General features: G+C 55.8%; 1 protein-coding gene across 3 annotated transcripts in view; it reads right to left on the bottom strand.

Annotated features, from left to right (window-relative positions):
- Positions 1-1,352: 1,352 nt before the first annotated feature.
- The window catches only part of KSR1 (kinase suppressor of ras 1), a 144,767-nt gene continuing 123,688 nt past the window's right edge, over positions 1,353-22,431 (bottom strand). The window contains exons 11-21 of one of the 3 annotated variants that reach the window (XM_080680529.1): positions 22,281-22,322; positions 19,887-19,941; positions 19,048-19,096; positions 17,927-18,306; positions 16,585-16,681; positions 12,726-12,859; positions 11,887-12,018; positions 10,677-10,812; positions 8,913-9,046; positions 6,219-6,299; positions 1,353-4,360 (exon numbers count right to left, since the gene is read on the bottom strand). In XM_080680529.1, the coding sequence (XP_080536655.1) occupies positions 4,282-4,360; positions 6,219-6,299; positions 8,913-9,046; positions 10,677-10,812; positions 11,887-12,018; positions 12,726-12,859; positions 16,585-16,681; positions 17,927-18,306; positions 19,048-19,096; positions 19,887-19,941; positions 22,281-22,322 (1,319 nt within the window). In that variant the 3' untranslated portion in view covers positions 1,353-4,281. The remainder of the gene's footprint in view (positions 4,361-6,218; positions 6,300-8,912; positions 9,047-10,676; positions 10,813-11,886; positions 12,019-12,725; positions 12,860-16,584; positions 16,682-17,926; positions 18,307-19,047; positions 19,097-19,886; positions 19,942-22,280; positions 22,323-22,431) is intronic. The other 2 variants (XM_080680527.1, XM_080680528.1) reach the window with 2 other exon arrangements.

The raw sequence follows: 22,431 nt of genomic DNA, 5'->3' as shown, positions 1-22,431 counted from the left end.
GCAGGCCTGCTGTTCTGGGAAGTGAGGGGTGCAGAAGCTCGCCGGCTGAGGGCAGCCATCAGCTGTGAGCACTTTCCACATGCTAAGTGCTTCACGGTTTCCTCTATCTCATCTTCACCACGAGTAGGCCAGGTAGCAAGAGCCCACTTTCTGTATCAACGAGGAGATGGGTGCTGGGAGGTGTGGGGGCTCGTGCTGGGTCACACGGCCGGTGAGGGTGAGGGCAGCCAGAGCTGGGCCAGCACCTGCAGGCCAGTTCCAGTCTTCAAACTTGATTTGTCCTACATACCATTTAAAAATAAGGTAAGCCAACTTCTGGGAATTGGGAGATTTCACATAAAAATCCAGACCTCTAGTGTCTCTTTTTTTGGCAAACAAACATAAAGGAAGATGTGGGCTCTCAGAGCCGAGTACCGGCTGCCTCCTTAGAGTGCGGTTCTCCAGGCAGCCACACGCCTCCTCAGGCCCCGATGCCTCTCCAACACGGAGGGCAGGTGTCCGTGGCCATCGGCCATTACTCTTCCTGTGTGCTTCTTGTAAGACACACGTGTTTCATCATTCCTATGACTCTCCCGAAAGTGAGGAAATAAGCAATACACTGAAAGGGCCTATATTTGTCACTGGCTCCTGGCTGAACGCAACAGTACTGCCTTCTTATCTGTGTTCCAGCACTTAGCACCATCTTTTGAACATAGTAAGTAGGTGCTCAATACATGTCTGATCTCTAGGTCCCCCGACTTCTGATGAGAGGGAGATTCTGAAGTCCGAGTCCTGGACTGGCCACCTACCTGCTGTGTCATCTTCAGTGAATACCTTAACCTCTCCATGCCTCAGTTTCCTCAGTGGAAACACTGCAATTTCTAACTCGTGGTGTTGTGAAGATTAGATGGTGAGATTATATATGGAAAGCACCTCCCTGGCTCCGAGTAAGGGTCCCACAAATGTTGGTTCCCCATCTCCTCCATCTGTTTGGCTTACCCCAACCTCCAAAGCACCTCTCTCTATGGTACTGGCAAGGACAGGCTCCTAGAAATAAGATTTGGATAAATGACTCCACCCACCGCCCAAGGCTTCTACAAGGCAAAAGCACCTCTAACCAAAGTGACCAGATGTTACACTGGGGGCTGGGTGACCTTCCTCTGTGCATCATGGGACTTCAATGCTGTTCCTTCTCCATCCCTCCATCTGCTTAGAAATATCTGCCATCGAGGTCCATGCATACCTTCTCTTTCTCTGAAAATACTCCTGGGGGAGGGGGGGTCCGAACTCCCTGAACCCCCATTTCTGTTCTCCCCACCATCCGAGCAGCCCCCACACTCATCGGACTGATCCAAGCAGACACAAGCCCCAGACACTTGGTACAGTTTTATTCAAACTCCAGATGCCTAGGCTTGGCCTGGCAGAGGGTGTGTTCTTGCCAGTGGCAAAAAGTGATACAGCACGTTCGTTAATACTAATCGTTTTAATTTAAATTAATAGCATTTCTGGAAGACAAATGCAGTTGGTAGAAAATATAAAAACTTTTCCTGTACAAATTTTACATCACATTCAAAATAGCAAGTGTGTGCCTTGCGGCCACAGGAGACACAGCGGGTGCGCGCGCTGATGAAATCCTGGCTGACGTCGCCAAATCCCACAAGCTCCCGGTTCGGCTTCACAGTTATGTCTCCACCTGCCCCCAAATCAACACCAAACACAGGCTTACAGGGCGCCACGCCCCTCCGAGGTCACAAGAAACGCTGGGAGGGGGCAGAGTCCAGGGCCCTGTGCCTGTCTTCAATTTGGTGACATGGAGAGGTCACTTTGCTACACACCGCTCACGACGAACAGGGAACTCGCTGGGATTCAGGACCTCAGGTTGGATGGAGACCCAATGGCTGCGGCTCTGGTGGCTAAAGGCAGTGGGGACACAGACCCAAGGACTTTGGAGGTGAGGCTGGAACTGGGGGGGGCCCTGAAGGGCCAACGCTTGGGCTCCACTCTGATCCCAGTGGGGACCTCTGCAGCCCCCAGAGCTCTCTCCAAGGAGGCCTCCCAGCTTCTCCTTCCCTTCACAGTTGGCCACGAGGCTGAATTCACAGTATCTGCTGTCCTTCATGTTTCCAAGGCAGGAAGGGAGAGCACACGGAGGGCCAGCACGTCTTCCTAACCTCATTCACAGTCATGGAAACAGAGGGGGAAGGGGGCCAGTAGGGGCTTTCCGAGGTGTTTCTCTTAAATGACAGGGAGTGCAGAGGCTTGGGCTACACGCGGGGAGGCTGCCCAGGGCCTTGGAGAAGAGGTGCCCCCAGACCCTCAGCGACTCTTGGGGTTCCTGGCAGACCGTCAGTTCCATCAGGGAGGAGACGTGACTGTCCGATCACCAGGTCCCCAGCACGTGCACAGGGCATAGTAGCTGCTCAACGCAAGCTTCTTGAGCTGACCCACGAGTGTCACACTCATGAGAAAAAAACAACGCAGACTAACTTTTGTGGGTAAGGAGGCACTGGGCCCCGTGTGCTCAGCTGCTGTCCAACCCCAGGGCTCACCAGCATGGCCTCGGGCTCAGAGGGGGAAGCTGATAGGCAGCAGCCACACACTATGTGATGTCGGGTGGGGGTGACCATGTAGAGGGCTGATGGGAGAAGCCAAAGGCATGATGGGGAGAAACGGACAGCCCCACAGAGGACAGACCCACATGAGCTGAAGCCACTGGTTTCCAGCTCCCATCTTCCTCCCACACCCTAACTGGGAAGGCGCTCATGTCTGGAGGGCTGATGGGCAGCGGGAGCCGGGTACCTTGCATTGCCTGGCAGCTGTGCTCTCCAAGTACAGCTCAGCCAGAATGCTGGAGAGGGGCCCACAGCGTCTGGGCAGAGGCCCGTTTCGTATGGCATTTTGGCCAGACCGGGGGGCTGATCTGAAGATTGGGAGCTCTGCTAGGGGCATGAATGAAAGGGGTGGGAGGACCACGTGCCTCCCATCTCGGCTCAGAGCATGAACACAGGTTCTGGGCCTGAGTGCAACCATGTGGCCACTCTCCCCGCCTTGGTCATTTCTGGTTGGGAGCCTAAGAGGACAGAACGTCCACTTAAGGGCTTCTTTGCCACATGGAACTTGTCTCTTTAGGCGGCAGCTTCTAAGGAAGACAGGCAGGAGGCTCTCTCATAACGGGCTGTCCTTCTGGTCAAACAGAGGCCTGACATGGTGCTGGGGAAGGCTCTGGAGACTGGGGGCTCTCATGAAAGGGGGGACACACGCCTCCCATCTTAGCTCTGCACATGGACAGCAGGGGAGCCAGGAGTGGGCTGAGGGGCTTCAACAGCACTGGGGCCGGGGAAGAGATGGGCGGCTCCAGGCCTTGGGGTGACGGAGGATGGGTTTCTAAGGGGCCAGCCAGGTCACCCTGTGGCTGGGAGGAGGGTTCGGGGACTCACTGCTGCTTCTCCTTCCCCTGCACCTTCCTTGTCCTCACGGAGCCTTCATGGCACACACAGCCTTGGCTCTGGGATTCGGGTGTCTAAAAAGCCGAGGCCCTGGCTGCCTCCCTGGTGGCATGAAGGAAACTTCTCTGCAGAAGGTGGAACCCTGGCGGGAACCACTGCATCAGCGCAGGTGTTATTCAGATTTGATCCGTCTCTGCGTTTCCAGCTGGGATGGGCTGACCTGCAGGGGTCAGCGGTGAACCCAGCTCTCTGGGATCTGGGGACCCTTGTATTCCAGCTCGGTTCCCAGCAGGGGCCTCCTCGGCAAGGGGAGGAAGGGACGAGGGGAGACCCCGGCCAAGAGAGCTTCCCCACCGACAGGGTTTAGGGCCAAAGCAGAGGCGAGGTCAGATCTGTGGTCCCCCATCCTGCCCCCAAAACATCCACAACCATGAGGCTTTCCTTCCTCCGGCCCAGCGCGGGCTCACTGCCCACAGGGCTCTCCACAGGGGCACCACGTCCGCTGTCCCGGCCGGCCGACGGGGCCGGGGCACCTCTGCACAGCCCGCTTTTATTATTACCTATTGTAAAACATGGAGCTCACTCCGCAGAAACGTACATGTAAACATCGGCTGCCCGTCGGGACAGGTTTGGTTGTTGGTGATGTCACTTTAAGAAACAGCAGGTGCAGCTCCATCTCCGAGACCCAAGCGTTTTCTGCGCACAAACAAGTCTGAGCGAGAACGCAGGCTCCTGGCTTGCGGCGCTTGGGAGAGCGCAGACGTTTCTGCGAGTGCTGCTTTCTGTGGCGGCGGCTGTGCGGATGTTTTAGAGACATTGAAAAAGGAGGAAATCGGCGGGGAAACTGCACAGCTGGCTACATCTTTGGATTACTGGCCTCCAGGGCGCCCAGGCCAAACCTCTCAAACCGGGGGACAACTTTGCTGCTGTTAATGCTGCAAAGAGGAACAAAAACAAGGGTTACTGCCCCGCCGGTCTCGATCAGGTTAGGGGGGCCTGAGCTAAGGAGTGGGCCAATTCCAGAAGCTCACAGAGGACCCAGCCCACCAAGAAGGGAGAACGAGTCCACGGCCAACGGTCCGGCCTGTAGTCTCGACAGAGCTGCTCCTGGTCATGCCGGGTCGGGAGCCCAGCCTCGGCCACACGTCCCCTGGAGGGCGGCGGCTTGCGCATCTCACAGCCCCCAGCTCCCGGAGCACAGTACCTGCCATGGGCTCTTCTGAGCTGCCTTCTCACCACAGCCCAGGGAAGCTCGTGCTCCCAGAGGAACTGGGAGAAGGGACACCCGATCCCAGTTCCTGTGAGAAACGGGCCTCACACACTGGAGAACATCAGGGCCACCTGGAAGCATGCGGTGTTCAGGGCCGGCCTCCAGAGACTGGCTTTGGGCCTTGGGGGCCCAGGAACCTCCATTTGGCAACAACGCAGGGACTCTGGGTGCCCTGCCAACCATACTCTTGATGAGCTGCCTCGGGGTCTGGAAATTGCCGTCTGCACTGAGCAGATGTAAAGGGAGTAACGTTGCGGGTGGGAAGGGGCAGGAGCTTTGCTTTCATCAGCGAAACTGTTTGGAGACAGGCCCCCTTGCTCTCAGACGACACCCCTGAGCGCTGCTGAGCAGTCCTTCCAAGCTGGTGTCTTTTACGGCAACAGAACTTGGGGTGTCCACCACCGGCCGCCCTGCAGAGGGGACGGCCCTGTGCAGCTCTGAAATCGCCCCACTCCTTGTTGGACAAGATCCCTACGGTTAATAGCCAAGCAGATCCCCTCCCCCTGTTCTTTGGACCCAGCCACTGGGAGGCCGACGTGCTGGGGTTGGCAACGTGCAGGTTGGCAGGGTGCGGGGAGGGCACAGATCTCACTGAGCTGTTAGTAGGAGGCAGGGCCACCCAACAAAACACGCTAGCACCCGCAGAGGAAGAGCTAGAGAGGGGGAAGCCGCGTCCAGGGCCTCCTGGGGGGCTCTGTTAGGGGGTCCTCCGTGGACATCGGTTATTCAGGCACACGCAGGCCGTGGAGACGGAGGGGCCAGTTTTAAGAACAAACAAAGCGAAAGAGGAGGCCTCAGGAGAGAAGGTGGAGCGGCAGAGATGGCGTCCCCCGGGTTAGTGCCCGCATCTCGGTTTGCATTTGAGCAGGAGTCGAGGTGCCGAGTGACGATTAGGAGGAAGAAAGCCCCAGCACATGCGAGGCAGCCAGGCCTACAACCTATGGGAGGAAAGAGAAGGGAGAGCAGCGTGAGTGAGAACCGGGCCCATGGGGCGGGGGTAGCAGCCGGGGCCTGGCCAGGTCAGGGGACCCTCTTTCCCTGGAGAGAAAGGGACGCTCCTGTTCCATCCCAGGCATGGCAGCAGAGCGGGCAGGGAGGGAGCCTGGCGCAAAGAACCATCCCTGAGCTGCCCGGGGCCCAGTCACAGGATCTGAATCAGAGGTTGGCAGTGGGCCCTCTGCCCCTCAGCCCTGGACTGTGGAGATGGGTTTCTTGGAGCTCACTGCTTCTGCTCACTGCACTCTTCTGTAAGCTCTGGCCAGAGGGCACCCTGGGGTCTCAGACGATGACCTCAGCTCTCTCTCACCCAGGCGCAAGCCAAAATCTGCCACAGTGTGGACTGCGAGAGAAATACAAGCCTGCAGAGGCCCTTCTGGTGGCCGTTTCAGCTGCAAAAACATCACTTTGGTTTATGAGAAAAACACACACAAAGATGAGGTAGCTGGATGCAGGCAGGCAGGAAGCAGGGTGAGCGGAGGGGAGCTGCAAACAGGCAGAGAGGAGGGAAATAACAGAAGACACACTATTCCTCCAGAACGGGGCAGGGGTTCTTAAAGTCAGGGTGGCTGTCACGTCCTTTCCCGTAGTATCGGCTCCGCCAGCGGCTGGGAGTGCCCCGCCATCCAGTGCCAGGTGTGGGAGGAGCGAAGTCCACAGGTGATGCCGTCGGGCCCCCCGTGTGGCAGGTGGAGGAGGAGCCACAGGAATCAGGATGGTGGGGAGAGGGGGAGATGACAGGACAGGTCATCGCATCAGCCACCCCCCAAAATAAAAAAGCAACAAAACAGATGGAAAAGAAAAAGAAAAGGAGAATTAGAGGCTGAGTGTGTAGAAGTGAAAGTCATGAACAGGAAGCTGTGACAGACTCATGCGGGGGTGCTGGCATTCTTTTCCTTAGAGGCTAACACTGATCGCGGTGGGCCAGAAACAGCGCCCGTGTGCCCCCGTTTCCACCGGTGAAATGAGACCATGGGGCTATGGGGTCTTTAGGGAATCTGGAGCCACCTCCTGAACGCAGCAGCCACCTAGCACAGCTTCCTCTTCTGTAGATGAGAAAATCGGGGCCCAGACTGGGAAATGAGTTGCCCGAGGTCGGACAAGCCAGATCCTTGGACTTCTTGCAAGTCCAGGAGAACCCCCGGCTCCTGGCCTCTGCTGGGACGGCTCCTGTTCAAAGCCCAGCTCCAAGGACTTCTCTGCTGGAGACCCTTCCTCAAGCTCCCTGGGTGGGCATAGAAGGCCCGTCCCGTCCCGGCTCCCATAGAGGCTGTGCCCTGTCCCAGCACTCCGCATATTGTAATTATTCCCTCATTCATTCACTCACCCATCACATGTTTACTGAGCCACTGCTATGTTCCTGGGACTGTGCTAGGAGCTGGGAATGCAGAGGCGACAAGACAGAGTCCCACTGTGCAGAGGTACAGTGTCTGTCTGCTTGTCTTTGTCCCCAGTTAGACGGGGAACTCGTTGCTGGCCGAGGCCCGGCCTTGGCCTTCTGTCTAATCACACAATCCTTTGCACCCCGTGGGGCAGGTGTGTAGCAAGTACTCAGCAATGGCTGAGTAAACCCACACCGCGAATGCAACATTCTGTTACTCCCTATTTGTATTGGACTTTGACCCATCTTAAGAACAGAATAGCAAATCTAATGTTGCATCATAAAATACAGTATTCCCTCACCACCAACTACCGTTTCTCCAGACCATCCTGCAACTGGCTACTTGGGTCTCCTGGTCGGCGACCCATTCTGGGCCTCCCCTCACCTACAGCTTGAAGCTGGTCTGGTTTGTTTTCAAGACAGGGGCTAACAAACTATGTGTAAGCCCAATCCGACCACAAAAAGCTCTTGACGGTTTTAAAGAGTTATTAAGAAAAAACTAAGAACATCTGACAGAGACCCGCCAGCCTCAGGTAGTTACTACCGGGCCCTTTCTAGAATAAGGAGAGCTGCTTCCACCACACACCTGGGCAGCAGGTGTGAGCTCAGGTGCCGCTCCAGGGGCTCCGTGATATGACTGCAGGGGCCCCGGGGCTGCTGTGGGCGTGGGGCAGACACCCCACTCCTTGGAGAGCAGGTCTGCTTTATCCGTTTATAGGTTAGGGCTGCATGAGATTTCTCTTTCAGAAAGCGCCCTTTGCCTTCATAAAAGTTTTAAACCATCCGTCCTGTCCAGCGGTCCAGCCACACACGGGCCGTCACCTGTTTCTTCTGTACCAGCCACAAGCTAAGAATGGTTTTACCTTTCTGAATGGTTGGGGAGGGTGGACTCAAAAGAAGACTATCTCATGACATGTAAGAATCCCACAAAATTCACATTTCCGTGCCCAAAGTGAAGTGTGACTGGAGCACGGCCAGCTGCTCCCACACCTGATAGCCCAGCGGAATCGTGGGGACAGGGATTTCCCTGGTGGCGTCACTGCCCCAATCCCAGCGCAGGAGCCGTTCCCTCTTAGCTTGCAAAGCCTAAAACATTTCCCGTGTGGCCTTTTCAAATTTGGGTACCCCCAATCTTGCCCACCCCCACTTGTGAAAGCTCTGGAAGCTGAGGCCTGCGACAGAGGAGGAGTCTCAGTGTCTGCGGGAGGGCAGAGGTCGGCCTCTGAGGGTCCTGGCAGAGCGGGCCAGGGGGACAAAGGAGAAAGGGAATGAGATAGAACTCAGAGAGATGCAGAGGTTTCCACGGCCCAGTGGAGGCTACCCCTGCATCGCACGGGGCACAAAGGATTGTGTGATTAAACAGAAGCGGGGATGGGCTGCTAGCATCCAAGTGCCACAGAAACCCAGGCCACGCGGTCCCCGTACCAGGCGGTTGGTTGGGGGACTAGAAAGCTCTGTGTTGAGTCTGCACTATTTTAAGCCACAGCCACTCGGCTGGTTTTGGTGATGCTCAGCACCCACGTTGCTCTGACGTCCAGGCCCGTGTGGCCCTCTCCTACGCAGCATCCTCTCGTCTGGGCCTGGCCTGGGCCCGGCATCAGCACTTCTCTGAGGACAGTGATGTGTAAGTTTTCAGAGGAGAGCGGGAGACAAAAGGCGTCTCGGGACTAGACGTGGTGAGTGAGATCCTGGTATCACCGGTGAGGAACGAGGTCCTCCGGCTAATCTGCTCTGAGTGTTTGCCACAGTCATGGGCACACAGGGCACATGGTGCCCTCTAAGACCCCACATGTGGCTACCAAGGCTGGCTGGCAGGTTTGGCCGCTGAAGGGGTACTTACTCAGCAGACTTCCAGAAGTGCCCGGGGTGGGAGAGCCGCCGGTTCAGCTTGGGCAGTTTCTCCAGCATATCCATCAGCAGCGTGAAGCTGGGCCTCTCCTGCAGGTCGAAAGCCCAGCAGGCGGACAGGATCTCCTGCGGGCAGAGGTGGCGTTAGTGGGTGTGAGCCGGCTGAGAGGGAGGAAGGTGAGCTGGGGCCTCTGCACAGGGTCCCCTCGGCGCTCGCAAGCACCCCCGGCTGGTGGTCCCTGAACATCCTGCTGACGTCGCGATGACTGGCCAGTAGGGCTGAGAAATAACTGAATTTCAGAAGAGCGCCCATGCTTCCGGTTCAGATAGAAACGCACAAGCCCATCTCCCCTCCTTCCTTCTTTTAAAAAAATATATTTTTATTGATTTCAGAGAAGAAGGGCAAGGGAGAGACACACATCAATGATGAGAGAGAATCATTGATCGGCTGCCTCCTGCACGCCCCTTACTGGGGACCGAGCCCGCAACCCAGGCACGTGCTCTTGATCGGAATCGAACCCGGGACCCTTCAGTCTGCAGGCTGATGCTCTATCCACTGAGCCAAACCGGCTAGGGCTCCCTTCCTTCCTTCTCAGACCTCCCTGGAATAACGTAACAAAGTTGAATAACAGGTCATAGAAAAGACATCGGCAAGGAAGCCACCGATTTTTAGAATGGAAAGTGGAAGGCGGTGTGCTGACGGGTGAAACACAAGATGCTCTGAATGTGTGCAGAGGGGGGCGGCAACAGGTGGGAGCCTCGGCGTCACGGGAACGGAGGCTGAGTGACAAGGACTACATGAGGGGCAGCAGGTGAGAGTGGGCAGCACAGTGGCCCCGAGCGGCCCCAGAGCAGAGCCCTGCTCACCGTGGCGATCTGCTGCCTAATCTCGGGGACCCACACATACACACACCCCCCTTCAGCCTTTTGATTCAGAGCTCCCTGTGAGAAAACATGCTGCACGCACGCTCAGGCCGACGTGCCCATGTGACAGCGGAATGTGCACATCCACTCAGACCCACTATGACCGGGCCCCTGGGGTGGCTGCCCGTTAGGAAAACCGGGGACCCAGGATACATGGACCCTAACAACACTGACTGAGGAAACGGGGCGTGTGTGCGTGGGAGGGTTAGCCATAAAACAAGACCAGGATGCAATAAAAAAAGAAATTGACAAAGTGGAAAAGTGCTTGCAATGAATCACGTAGCCTCGGAAATGAAACGTTAGGTAGAAGTAGAAAATAAGATCAAGGAAACCCCCCCCACGTTGCGGACCCAGCTCTGGGCAGGAATGGAAGGAAATGGGACAGAAGGTAAAAGACACGGAAACTCACGAAGAAGGACCAAATTCTGTCTGGTGGAAGTTTCCACAGGAAAACAAAGAAACCCTAGGGCAGGAAACTAGAAAAGCCATAAACAAGAAATCGTCTCAGAAAGTGGAAGGAAACAGCAATCTTCCAACTGCCAGGGCCCAATCAAGGGACTCACTGAAGAAAAGATGAAAAAGACTCCAGTTGACCCCAGAAGACAGCAGGTTTGAACTCAACCAACCAGCAGGGAAGCTTTCTTTTTTAAGCAGAAGGGTAAGCGTGGGGTAATAAAGGATATGGGCCTCCAGCCAGCAGCAAAGAGGCCTGCCTGGCACACATCTGCCCCAGGTCCCACTGCTCAGGTGTGTGAACGAAGTGCAGCCAGGCCAGGTGCCCACGCCCTCCCTTTAGCCCTTCCTCCCTCTCCTCGGACAGGTGGCTGCTCACCGTGACTTCCTTCCCCAGACTGACGGAGGCCAGGACTCGCTTCATTCCCTCTCCACTTCCGATCTGCCAGATCAAGGCCTCTGCAGCTTGGTTTTTAAAGGGCCAGTCTCTTGCTTGCAGCTCATACCAAACGGTCCTGTGGAGACCATCCGTGCAGCGTGAGCTCCTGGACGGCTCAGCCCAGCTCACACCTGGGGCTCCTGCTAATGCCAGGAGCCCAGCCAAAGGCTCCAGAGGGTCTGTGGCCCGGCGTTCCCACTGTGCTGGGAAGTCTGAGGCAGCCCAGGCTCTGAGCAGAAATCCTGGTATAACTGTCAACCTCAGTGGGGCTGATGCCTACGTCCAAAGGTTGTTGGAGGAGCAACAAAAATGCCAAGCCCAGTGCCTGGCACACATGGGTGCTTCGGAAATGATAAGAAAGGAGGTGGGGTGGGGAGACCACCACCGAGGGAAGGACATCCAAGAGATTACAGGGTGAGCCCTCAGCCTCTCCGAGTCCCCTAGCCTCTCCGACTGATCTGGATGGGGACCTTCTCTGTTAGATCCACACTGTCGCATGTGGGGGCCACTGAGCCACTCTCGTGGGGGGTGTGGAACTGAGGTGTGCTGTAGGTGTAAAATACCAGGCTTTGCGACTTTGTATGGTAAGGCAGCTTTAAATTTTAATTTTTGATTACATGTTGAAGTGATAACATTTTGGAGAATCCGAGTTAAATAAAATAGATGACTGAAACTGGTTTCATCGGTTTTTCTTTTTTAATGCGGCTAAGAGAAAACTTCATATCTGGCTCGAATTATACAGGGTGGGCAGAAGTAGGTTTGCAGTTATTTGTATGGAAAATAAATAGTAATATAAGAATAATCTGTTTCGTGTACTCACAACTGCAAACCTCCTTTTGCCCCACCCTGTATTCTCCATTTTTCTTTTGCTCAGTTTCCTGGGACACTAGAGGCTGCTGGCAGGACATCCCAGAGTGAGGGGACCCAGAGGGGCAGTTCCTAGTTGTGGTGAGCGTCCTCACGGACAATGGGTAAGACCTTAGTCCTCATGAAACTGTCCTACTGGGGAGGTGCCTTTACTCTCCCATTGTACAGGTAGGGAAAGGGAGGGTCAGTAATGTAGCCACTCACCCAACAGGCAGCAGAGCCAGGGCTCAAAGCACCCCGCCCCCCTGCCAGCCTCAGAGCCCCAGCAGGAGGGCCTCCTCACCCGAATGCATAGACGTCAGCAGCTTTGGAGAAGGGCAGCTGATCCTCTTCTTTCCCAGGGGTCATCTCGCGCACGATCTCAGGAGCCAAGTAGCACAGCCAGTCATGTGACAGCTTCAGCTGGTTCTCACGCCTGGTGGCCAAGAAGCCAGGCCACAGACACAAGGCCTTTCAGCGAGTGGCCATCAGAGGCTCGCCCGGCACCACCCACGCCCGGCCCAGAGAGGCAGCTTGCTGAGCCTGCACTTGCCAAGGCACGGGCGCTTTGCGGGGAATGTAACAGAAGAGGGATAACTGTGTTTTTCTAGGGAAGCCGGCTAAGAAGGGGGATTGGGAGGCAGCTGCACTGGCAGGTGCCTGGGTCTCGGAGCACATCCTGGGAGACTGGAGCACATCCCTATGCAGGAAATCAGACCTGCTGTGCATCTCAGGACCTGGCCTGCGGCTGGCTCTCCAGCCTGGCTGCCACTCTGCCTGCTGGGGGTCCCCCAGACGCTTGGAGAGGAGCTTTTCTCCCAACCCACCCCTTGGAGAAATAACACCTGACACCCTTCCTCACAGTGGGGACTTGAACCCTGGTCCTCTGCCCAAGTTGGCAAATGTGAGTGAGGGGACCCAGGCTCCATGGGGTCAGCCTGAGAATCAAGTGTATGAGGGGCCTACAGGTCATCTGAATCTGATTCTGGACCAGAACCACGAAGGCAGGACCAAAGCAAACTGGCCTTTCCTACAGGGAGGGCTGCTCCTCAGAAGCAGGAGTGCCCGGACCCCAGCTGGACCCAGGCCCACCCAGCACCCCAGTTCCTCCCTGTTCTGTCCGGATGCCCAAGGCCAACTCACCGTCCCTCTCGGACCACGCCCGACATCCCGAACAGCCCGAAGTCGGTGATGACCACTTTGCCGTTGTCATAGAAGACATTCTTGGATTTGAGATCCTTGTGCACGATGCCCTTGGCATGCAGATACCCCATGCCCTGGAAGACAGCGAGCCCCACGTCAGGGGAGGGGAGACGTGTGACAATGACCTAGTGTCCACCTGGGCCAGGCACCGAGCTGGATGCCGTACCCAGATGCCCTCATTTAATCTTCATAATCTCTTGTGGTGTAACTGCCTCCATTGTACAGATGAGGAAACCCAACTCGGAGAGAGGAGGTCACCTGCTCCAGGCCGCGCAGCTGAGATCTGGTTTTGGTCCATCCATGCCCTTTCCATGCCTCATGTTGTCCAGCATCCTCCTCAGACTTAGATACCGTGTGACACGAGGAGAGGGAGATGGGTGGGCCAGGAAGTATATAAAGCGTGACGAAACCATCCGTGTTAAGTCATACAGGATCCATGTGATCTGGGACCTCTATCCAGGCTTTAACCAGCCGGCTTGTACCCTCAGACTGGGCAAGGGCTTGGGGTGGAGCGGCGGGGGGGAGGAAGGGGACAGAGAGGAATTCCAACAGGGGGTGTCCCCGAGTTCGGGAGGTCCTGGCATCTGTGCTGTCATAGGAGTTCTGGAATAATGGCTGAAATCTGGGGTCCAAGTTCCATCTCAGCTCAGGTTCTAACTGGCTTGTGCGGCCTTGGACACTTGACTTCTCTGAGCCTCAGTTTCCTCATCTGACAAGCAAAAGGGCGGAGTGGGTGATTTCTAACCGATGCTCTATGTGTACTGAACACTGCCTGGCCAGGTAGGGGACATGTGACTTCTCTGAGCCTCCGTTTCCTCATCTGACAAGCAAAAGGGCGGAGTGGGTGATTTCTAACCGATGCTCTATGTGTACTGAACACTGCCTGGCCAGGTAGGGGACATGTGACTTCTCTGAGCCTCCGTTTCCTCATCTGACAAGCAAAAGGGCGGAGTGGGTGATTTCTAACCAATGCTGTATGTGTACTGAACACTGCCTGGCCAGGTAGGGGACGTGTGACATTGGCATGATCGCTTCAAGGTCAAAGCTGTCTTCTAATGCCAAACCCAGGACTCCCGTGCACCCTGATGCCCTTGGGAACAGGGGCAAGATGCCATGACTGAAATGCCCGCCCCCGCCTGCTCAGAAAGAAGCACATGTAAACCCACCTCCCAATCTCCCACTTGAGGGAGCCTCACCCATTACACAAAATCTCTCTGGCTCTGAAGTCATTTGGGGTCTGGGGGGGTGGGGGGAGAGAGTAAATAAGCCAGAAAGGACCAGTGTGAGGCAGAATCAGCAGAACTTAGCCGAGGCCAGGGCTCGGTCCCAGGGGGTCCGGAGAACATCAGAGAAGAATCTACACAAGGCAGATGCTCTTCTGCGAGAGCCGGGGGCGTGAGGTCCGTTGTGCGGCTTCCCTCGGGCCTGCTAGAAGCTCTCAACCTGCCACAGAGGCAGGGAGCTCCAGGAAAGAGTGACTTGCTCCTCCCCCAAACTCCACCCTGAATGCAAGATCATCCTCTTACAATACCTGCCCATTGCCCAAACCACAGCGGCACGCGCGTCTTCCTCAGTGGCTGAGAACCGAAGGCCCCACCTTGTACGGGACAGGGACCAGCTGTGTGACAGAGGACACGCTGCCGGACCTCTCTGAGCCTTGTGTATAAAACACCTTAAAAGACCAGCCCAAGGAGGCAGGACATAACGTGCCTGGGTCTGGGACACAAGCCCTCCTCCCTCCCATAATTTCAGGGTTCCCAGAGGGGCCCCCAAAGGGAAAACCCTCTAACCACAGTCAGCCCAGGCCCTGTAATGGTACTTAGAACCTCAAGATATCAGAGACAACTACAAAAGGAAGTGACTGAGAAGTTCCCAGCAGAAGGCGAAAGGGCAGGGGGGGTGGGCAGTTTTCAACAGGATGAAAATCGAAAAGGCCCTCAGAGGTGCTTCTGGCTCTGCAGTTACACCGGCGAGTGACCTTCCTCTTCTGCCCTGGAATCTGCACAACGGCTCAGTGTTCTGAGAACATGCAGAGAGAACAGTTCGGGGAGGCAGAGGGGAGCAGGGCCTAGCACGTCTGGGGGCACAAGAAGTAGGTGTGACGCTGGTAAGAAATATGCCTCTGATTTATCTTCATAGAAAAGAAACAGCACGTGGCCAGGCGGCTGCTGACTTTCCCCAGAGCAAACAGGGTGTGGGGGTGGGGAGAGGGGATGAGAGCTGTACCGGTGGCTGACAGCACGTATCCTAGGAAGATTCCCCTAGACCCGTGGTCGGCAAACTGCGGCTCGCAAGCCACATGCAGCTCTTTGGCCCCTTGAGTGTGGCTCTTCCACAAAATACCACGGCCTGGGCGAGTCTATTTTGAAGAAGTGGCGTTAGAAGAAGTTTAAGTTTAAAAAATTTGGCTCTCAAAAGAAATTTCAATCGTTGTACTGTTGATATTTGGCTCTGTTGACTAATGAGTTTGCCGACCACTGCCCTAGACAAAGAGAGGTGGAGGCTGCTAGAGAAGGCCTCAGCCCATTTTTTTTTTTTTTTTAATAACCCAATGGGAGACAGCAAGACCGAGGCGACGTATCACTCAGCCAACAAGGAACTGGAGGAGGGTCTAAATAAATAGGCTGCGTTCCTTGCCCTGCGTGTGATCCTGTACAATGGGTGCCCACTCTAGAGAGTGTTATTGAAAGTCTCATTTCGCCATGCCTCTGTTTCCTAGTCCGCCATTTGAAATGTGGACAGGGGAGCCATTTCTCACACGCTGCAGCTCTCCCCAGCCTCTCTGAAATGAGAGGCTCAGGGAAGGCATAAAGGTTAGGTATTTTGGTTTTGGGGGGCTTCAAACGTTTAATGCAGTAGCTCAGCCACATAGAAATGTCATGGGGAAATCTTGGTTTGTCCATAAAAGTCACTGTGATGTTTAACTTTTCCTATTAAAAGTTACACCCCCAAAAGGGACGGAAGGCGGGAGAGGGAGAAGGAAGGAAAGGAGGCGGGGCTAAGGCAGAAGAGAAGGGAAAGGCCGGAAAGGGGCCAGACTTGGGGGGAGCTGCTGGGGGCGGGGGGAGCTGCTGGGGGGGGGAAGTGCTGGGGGGGGGGGAGCTGCTGGGGGGGGGGGGAGCTGCTGGGGGGGGAGCTGCTGGGAAAGCTTTTCAACAGGAAACAAGGAAAGAGGAGCTCTCACCCCGCAGTATTCCCGTTTTTACCTGGGCCTATTGCTCAATAAAGCAAAAATAATAATAATAAGTTTTTACTTCCTTTTCATTTAACTACTTTAAAAGCATGAAAGAACGGAAAAAGGCTGCCTGAGTTGAGCCGGGGACCTGTCCTCATGAAACTTGGATTTGGGAACTGTAAGGCAGAAAGTGTGGGTGCTCCCCAGCTCCCTCCCCCCCCCCCCCCAAACAGTGCTAACAGACTCACCCAGTGCTGGCCCTGTGCCCAATGCTCTCTCTGTAGGTTATCCCATGTTACCCTTGTGTCCATCTTCCAAGGGAGGTTCTGTTGGTTTCCCCGTTTTATATGGAAGCCAAGGCTGAGAGAGGCTTAGCGACCTGCCCAAAGTCACACAGCTGATTGGAGCAGGATTCAAACCCAGGCCCTCTGTCGCTAAAGCCTGCTGCGTTCCTCCCTGACCAATCCATTCCGTCACTGCTCACCTAGTTTCCAGCTCGTAGCTCTAACTGGACAAGACACAGATGGAGGGAAGGAGTGTAGGGGTCCCAACCTTGAGGTACCCCAACATAGGCCACCACCACCACCTTGACACAGGCAGACAGAGCAGACAGAGCCCCTTTACCTTGATGATCTCCTGAGCGATCTGCCGGGTCTTGTTGATGTCCAGCGATGTCTTGGGGTCCCTCACAAATGAGTGTAACGTCCGCCCCTTGCAGAAGCTGTTGAGAACGGCGGGTCAGGCAGAGGTCTGGGGCCAGCGCAGCCTGACCCCAGCCCGGTGGAGCCTGGGAGGAGCCGTGGGGAGAACTGAGCTCTCTCCAACCCCTGCACTGTGGCACCCGAATCATCGTTCTTAACCAAGCCTGCCTCCCATCCCTCTGGGCCTGCCCGAGTGCACAAACACAAACTCGCATGCACCCCACTTGTGGCCCAGGGCATGCCCACCCCAGAACAGGAAACTCCGTTCACCTGGGCTCCTGGTGATCTCCAGCAGCCCACCCTCAGATTGCCAGGCAGGGCCACGCCCACTCAAACCCAGAGCGGGAGGAAGCTGGCCTTTTGGGGCTATGACAGGGCAGCGTGGGGCTCTGGGGCTCACTGTAATGATTATCATGATCGTTTCTATTGTTTTCTGAGCACAGAGATTTTATTTCAATAAAGGAGCGTGGGAGGAGGGTGGAGGGGTGTCAGCATGGTTAGTGGATAAGGGCCCGCATTTTGGGGTCCCCATCTACCTTGTCCCCTGAAACATGAGGCGAGGAGGACCCAGAGAGAATGTGGGCCCATCCTCCTGATCCAGGGAGAAGGAGACTTAGACCCCGTGAGGAAGGGGCTAGTTGTTAGGAAAAGTCTCCAAGGAGAAAAGATGTTGGAGCCTCAGAAACTTTGAGAGCAGATGGGGGGTCCAGAATATTGGCTGATAGTTCCTCATCTGTGTCCCAGTGCCTTCAGGATAATCTAAAGCATGCTAACCTTTCGTCAGTGAATGCCCTGCTACGTCATTATAGGTATTCCTTTGAAGCAGACTCAGATCTTTTATGGGACTGGGTGGGTCAGAGTTGGAAGGATGGGGGGACGGATGGACAGCGCTGGGGGCTGGGATGTGGGGGTTGTGGAGCTGGCGTCACCGCCGTAAGGCTGCCTAAGGAGCCACGCCGTCATGCTCTGGGCTGGCATTTTGTCCCCGGGCGTGGTGGCTGGTGACCTCGCACTGCTCAGGAGTTCTGGTGGGTGGTGACTTATGTCTATTTCTGATAAACAAGCAAAAGGGGGGTGTATCCATGTCCAATCACTATGTTGTACACCTGAAACTAATATAATATTGTATGTCAACTATAACTGAAAAGTAAATTTAACTAAAACCAAAAAATTTTCATACTCTCCAGGGCATCCACATAAGTATCAGGGCCCCAGGGAAGGCGGGGCGGAGGCGGCCACCCCAGCGAGGGCGGGGGCTGGGTTACCTGGTGATGATGGCCAGGTGGGGCGGGTTCATGCAGGCCCCCATGAAGAGCACCACGTTCTCGTGCCGCGTCTGCCGGTAGTTCATCACCTCTTTCTTGAACAGCTTCAGGTGGTCCTGGTTGTGGCCGTCCATCTCCAGCAGGCGGATGGCCACCTCGCCGTGCCAGCGGCCACGGTGCACGCGGCCCCAGCGGCCCTGCCCGATGGGCTCGCCCAGCTCCACCTGCTCGAAGGGGATGTCCCACTCCTGCAGGTACACGCTGGTCTGGCTGGCCTTGCGGGAGATGGGGCCGCGCCAGGTGCGGCGGGAGCTCGGCAGGTCGTCCACCTCATCCTCGTCGTCTTCTGCCTCTGACTTGCCAGCCTCCGGCTCCTCGGCCTGGAAGGGCAGGAGGAAGGAATTGAGGGGCAGCAGATCTGGGCTCCGCTGACTCCCCCTCCCCGGAGCCCCAATCAGGTGAGGGAGGAGGACGGCATGGGGTCGGGAGGCCCGGGCTCCTGTGCCAGCCCGGCACTCGTTTGTGTGGACAACAGGCAGGTCACTTGGCACCAGGGAGCCTCAGTGTCCACATCCACGAAATACGGCCCTTGGCCCCGGGGGGCCCTAGCACGCCAAGAGCTCCCTATGAGTGACATCTAATCACTGAGGAAGCGCGCCGATTTCCCGGCATGAAGCATTTAACCGCATTCGTGCTTCCTGGGTGTTCTTTTGTTTAAGCGCAAGCTTCTGACTCTTCTCTGGGCAGGAGCTGTCTGTTAACATTCTGCTCGCATTGCACGGAGCCAGGCTCGGCTGACACTGTGGTTCAAGGGTCAAGAGGTCTTGGCCTTGGCTACAATCGGAATCCGCTGGGGAGCTTTGGTAACAGATGTCTGGCCCCACCCTAGACGGACTGAAGCAGAGTCTCCAGGGCGGGGGCCCGGGCCTCCAGGCTGGGGGTGAGAACCAGGGGCATTAAGAGCTGACTTTAGCCTCCAAAACACAAAAGCAAAAGGAGGCTTCCTTCCTCATCCTTCTTCCCTGCCGAGCACATCTGGCCACATCTGAGGTGGCCTCGCAGGGCCTGGCGCCTACGTGCTGAGCTGGAGGGAGAGAGGGACGGCGCTGTCTATGCCTCACCTCTACTTCATGATCCTCCAACACGTCTGCCTTCGGCTGGTCGTCGAGCCTAAGAGTAAAACTGGGTTTGTCAAGGAGACCCTGAGGGTGGGCCACTCCGCTCTCAGCTGGGCCGGGGACTCCCCTGTGAGGTCTGCGAAAAGGCCACCAGGCCTGGACCCTTACTTTGACCCACTGGCCTATGGGAAAGGCAGTCTGGATGCTGTGGAAACAGTCAGGTGGCTGAGGACCAGGCCCAATGTCCTTCTCCAGCCTCGGCCTTCTCCAGACTAACCCCACGGTGGCGGGGATGAGGGTGTGGGCAGGGACCAGGAAGGCCCTTTCAATCTGACAGCCAGTATGGAGGTTCCAACACAAGCACAGAACTTGAATTCTACTTGAGAGCTGGTTCTGGTACATCCTAGCTGTGTGACTTTACGCAGTTTCTTAACTACTCTGAGCTGGCATTCCCATCTGTACACTGAGGATGTACCTACTTGGAAGATGAGTCAGGTGCTTAGCATGGCCTGACACTGAGAAAGGGCTGCATGAGCAGCAGCTATTTCTAGTAGTTTCTATAACTCTGAGTACCCTTTGCCCCCTCCTCCTGGGTCAGGTTTACCGCCCCACCCAATGTTGACTGCACCGATAAGAGGCTATTAAAACCCTTCTGGCTGAGCTCAGGGGCCTAGAGGGTGCACTAGCCCAAGCAGTTTGCCATCTGGCTGGCCCAGGTATGGGGCCATATGCAGAGTGGGAGGTCAGAGGTTCACGGGGTGAGGCAAGATGGTCAGAGATGTGGATCCAGCTGTCACAAGTCCCCATGGGGGAGAAAGGGGACACAACACGGGAATGCCTACCGGGTACTGTCCGCTGCATCGGGGAACGGGGCTGCCGGTGGAAATGCGGAAATGTCTGGAGGAAACAAAAAGCAAATACGAAGCATGAGACCACCTTCCCACCCCCGTACAAAGACACAGTGCTTACACGCAGGGAAGTGGGTTCTCCCCCAGCCGCCCCTCACAGGGCTACACACGGGTTCTCCAGCCCTTCCCACTGGGGCTAACTTGTGCTTTTCCTAAAATGGAACCTGAACGCAGCCTCTACAGCACTTGGTTTGTCCCAGAGGGGCCCCAGGTGGGCGAGGAGGATGAAGTCTCAGTGAACTCCATTCCCCTGTGGTCACACTGCCTCATACAGGCAAGTGGTGGAAGCAAACGGGGCCACTATTTACTGCATGTGGGCCAGGCCCTCCTGCTCTGCTTGGAGGCCGGGGCTGGTGGCCAGACTCCTTCACTCAGGCGGAAGGAGGACTCACAGGTGGCTCGTGAGGGGCACCTGGTGCCTGGCACCGTGGCTGGGAATTTCTGGCGGGAGCTGGAGCCCCGCCCCCTCGGCGTCCAGGTTTGGTCCGCTGGTGGACAGCTCGCAGGGGAGAGGAAGAAACACACAGCCCACACACCAGCTGGGGCTGCCCTGAGCCTCGGGCTTTCCCAGTTTTAGCACTGGAAGCTGCACAGGGACACCTGAGAGATGGTCACCCAGGGTGAAACCAGTGTGTTACGTAAGGCCAAGGCCTCTATAGCTGCTCCTGCTGCCTGCCTCCTCCTTTCTCTCCAATGCACTCGGGGAGACTGGCAGCCCGGGGCCGGCTGGGCCCCTCGCTCCCCCCTTTTATCAGCAAAAGGAAACAGACTGGAGTCAGCAGTGGCTCAGGCGAATCACGCTTCTCCCTGTCTTCTAGGAAGAAGAGCCTCCCCATTAAACCTCCCTCGACCTCCTCCGGGACTTTCTCCTAGGCCACCCCGGAAGGCCTTCTGAACCACAGGTTCTCAACCTCTCTGGAAGCTCGCAGACGTAAAGAATCTGATAGCAGCCGTGGGTCTTCTTATCAAGGAAACACACGTGTGTGCCCAACATCCGGTGCACAGTTTCTGGGAGATCCCAGGCCTGGGCAGCCGCTGCTAAGGCCTCCTCCAGGCACCACGGTATCATGTCTGCAGACTGCCAGGGAGGCCTGACATTTCTCCCATCCAACACTGCTCAAATGTTTCCATGGAAGAAAAACATGTGTGGGGTGGGGTGGGGTGGGGTTCAGGGAGAAGCGGCACTCCGGTGGGAGGGCAAAACATCTCTGAAGCATCATACTTTGCCTGAAACTTTGCATTCTGCTCCAAAATGTGTCCATGTTTGTTTTAATAGAAATATAGTTTCCTTCCCTTCCCCACAACACATCTGAAGAGCAAAATGTATCCTTTTGGAAGTAAGGCACGTTTTCCCAATGCTTTCAGGTACTGCCCTGTACGCCATCCTAGAGCCAGCAGGCTCCTGAGGTGAGCAACAACTGGTATGAAACCACAGAGGCAGCTTGGGGAGCCTGACCCAGCCAGCCTGCACACCTGCAATACCCTATGGATGATTCTCTAAGAACTGACAAATGCTCCAAGTCACTCCCCTAATAGAAAAGCCTGGAATAACCAAAATACCATGACTTCAGCACAGACCTTTTTAACCTAGGAAACAAACAATTAGCTTCAGTCTTTGTCTAAACCTGAACCTTCACATGGCTAAATTAAGGTTTAAAGTTGCAGATTACTTATCATGGTGCTTGTCACCTTCAGCTAGAGAAATAAGGACTGACCGTAAAATGCCTTAGGGGCAGGAATATGGTCAAATGCAAAGACGGGCACCTAGTAGATGTGCAAAACAATTTTTGTGGAAGGGAATCAATGAATGATTGTTTTATTGAAAGTTTTCTTTCTTCATTACAGAGGCATTTCCAGTAAGTGGCCAGCAGATGGCGCCATGCGACAAGGCTCTGGAAGGTGAAGCCCACTGAGTAAGGGAAGCCTGCGGACCTTCCCAAATTGGCTTTGGCTTCTGTGAGATAAGCAGTTTCCTGGTCACTGTGCAGAGGAGCATACCATGACAGATGCGCAGAAGGCATCAGCAAGAAGTCCTCTCCCCCCATTATGCAAATGAGTTCCTGCCACCTCCTGGTGTGTGACCCTGGACAAGTTGCCTGTAGTTTCTGTCCAAGAGGCTGGACAGGATGGATGCCACGGTTGGCACTGCCCCTGTGAAGGCTACTCCTCACCCTGCCCCCTTTCTCAGCCTCAACAGACAGGCAGCTCTCAAAATAGGCGGGTCTGAGACTCAAGCACCTCCAAGGTGCCTAGAGTGAAGGCGCCCAGGTGGGCTGGGCAGAGGGGTCACAGCAGAGGACAGTTAGTGGAACCATGCAAAGGACTCACCTGGGAAGATAAACTGCTGTCTATGATGAATGAAGTAGGCAGCTTTAAACAGAAGAGGAGGTGAGTCACACACAGAACAGCAAATGAAGCGAAGGGGAAGGGGTCACAGGCATGGGCGTGGGAGGGCGGCTGGTTATGGGGCTGGGGCAGG

The sequence above is a fragment of the Plecotus auritus genome, assembly GCF_963455305.1.
Source record: "Plecotus auritus genome assembly, chromosome: 7".
Classification (NCBI taxonomy): Eukaryota; Metazoa; Chordata; class Mammalia; order Chiroptera; family Vespertilionidae; genus Plecotus; species Plecotus auritus.
This window is presented reverse-complemented; position numbering and strand designations above follow the sequence as displayed.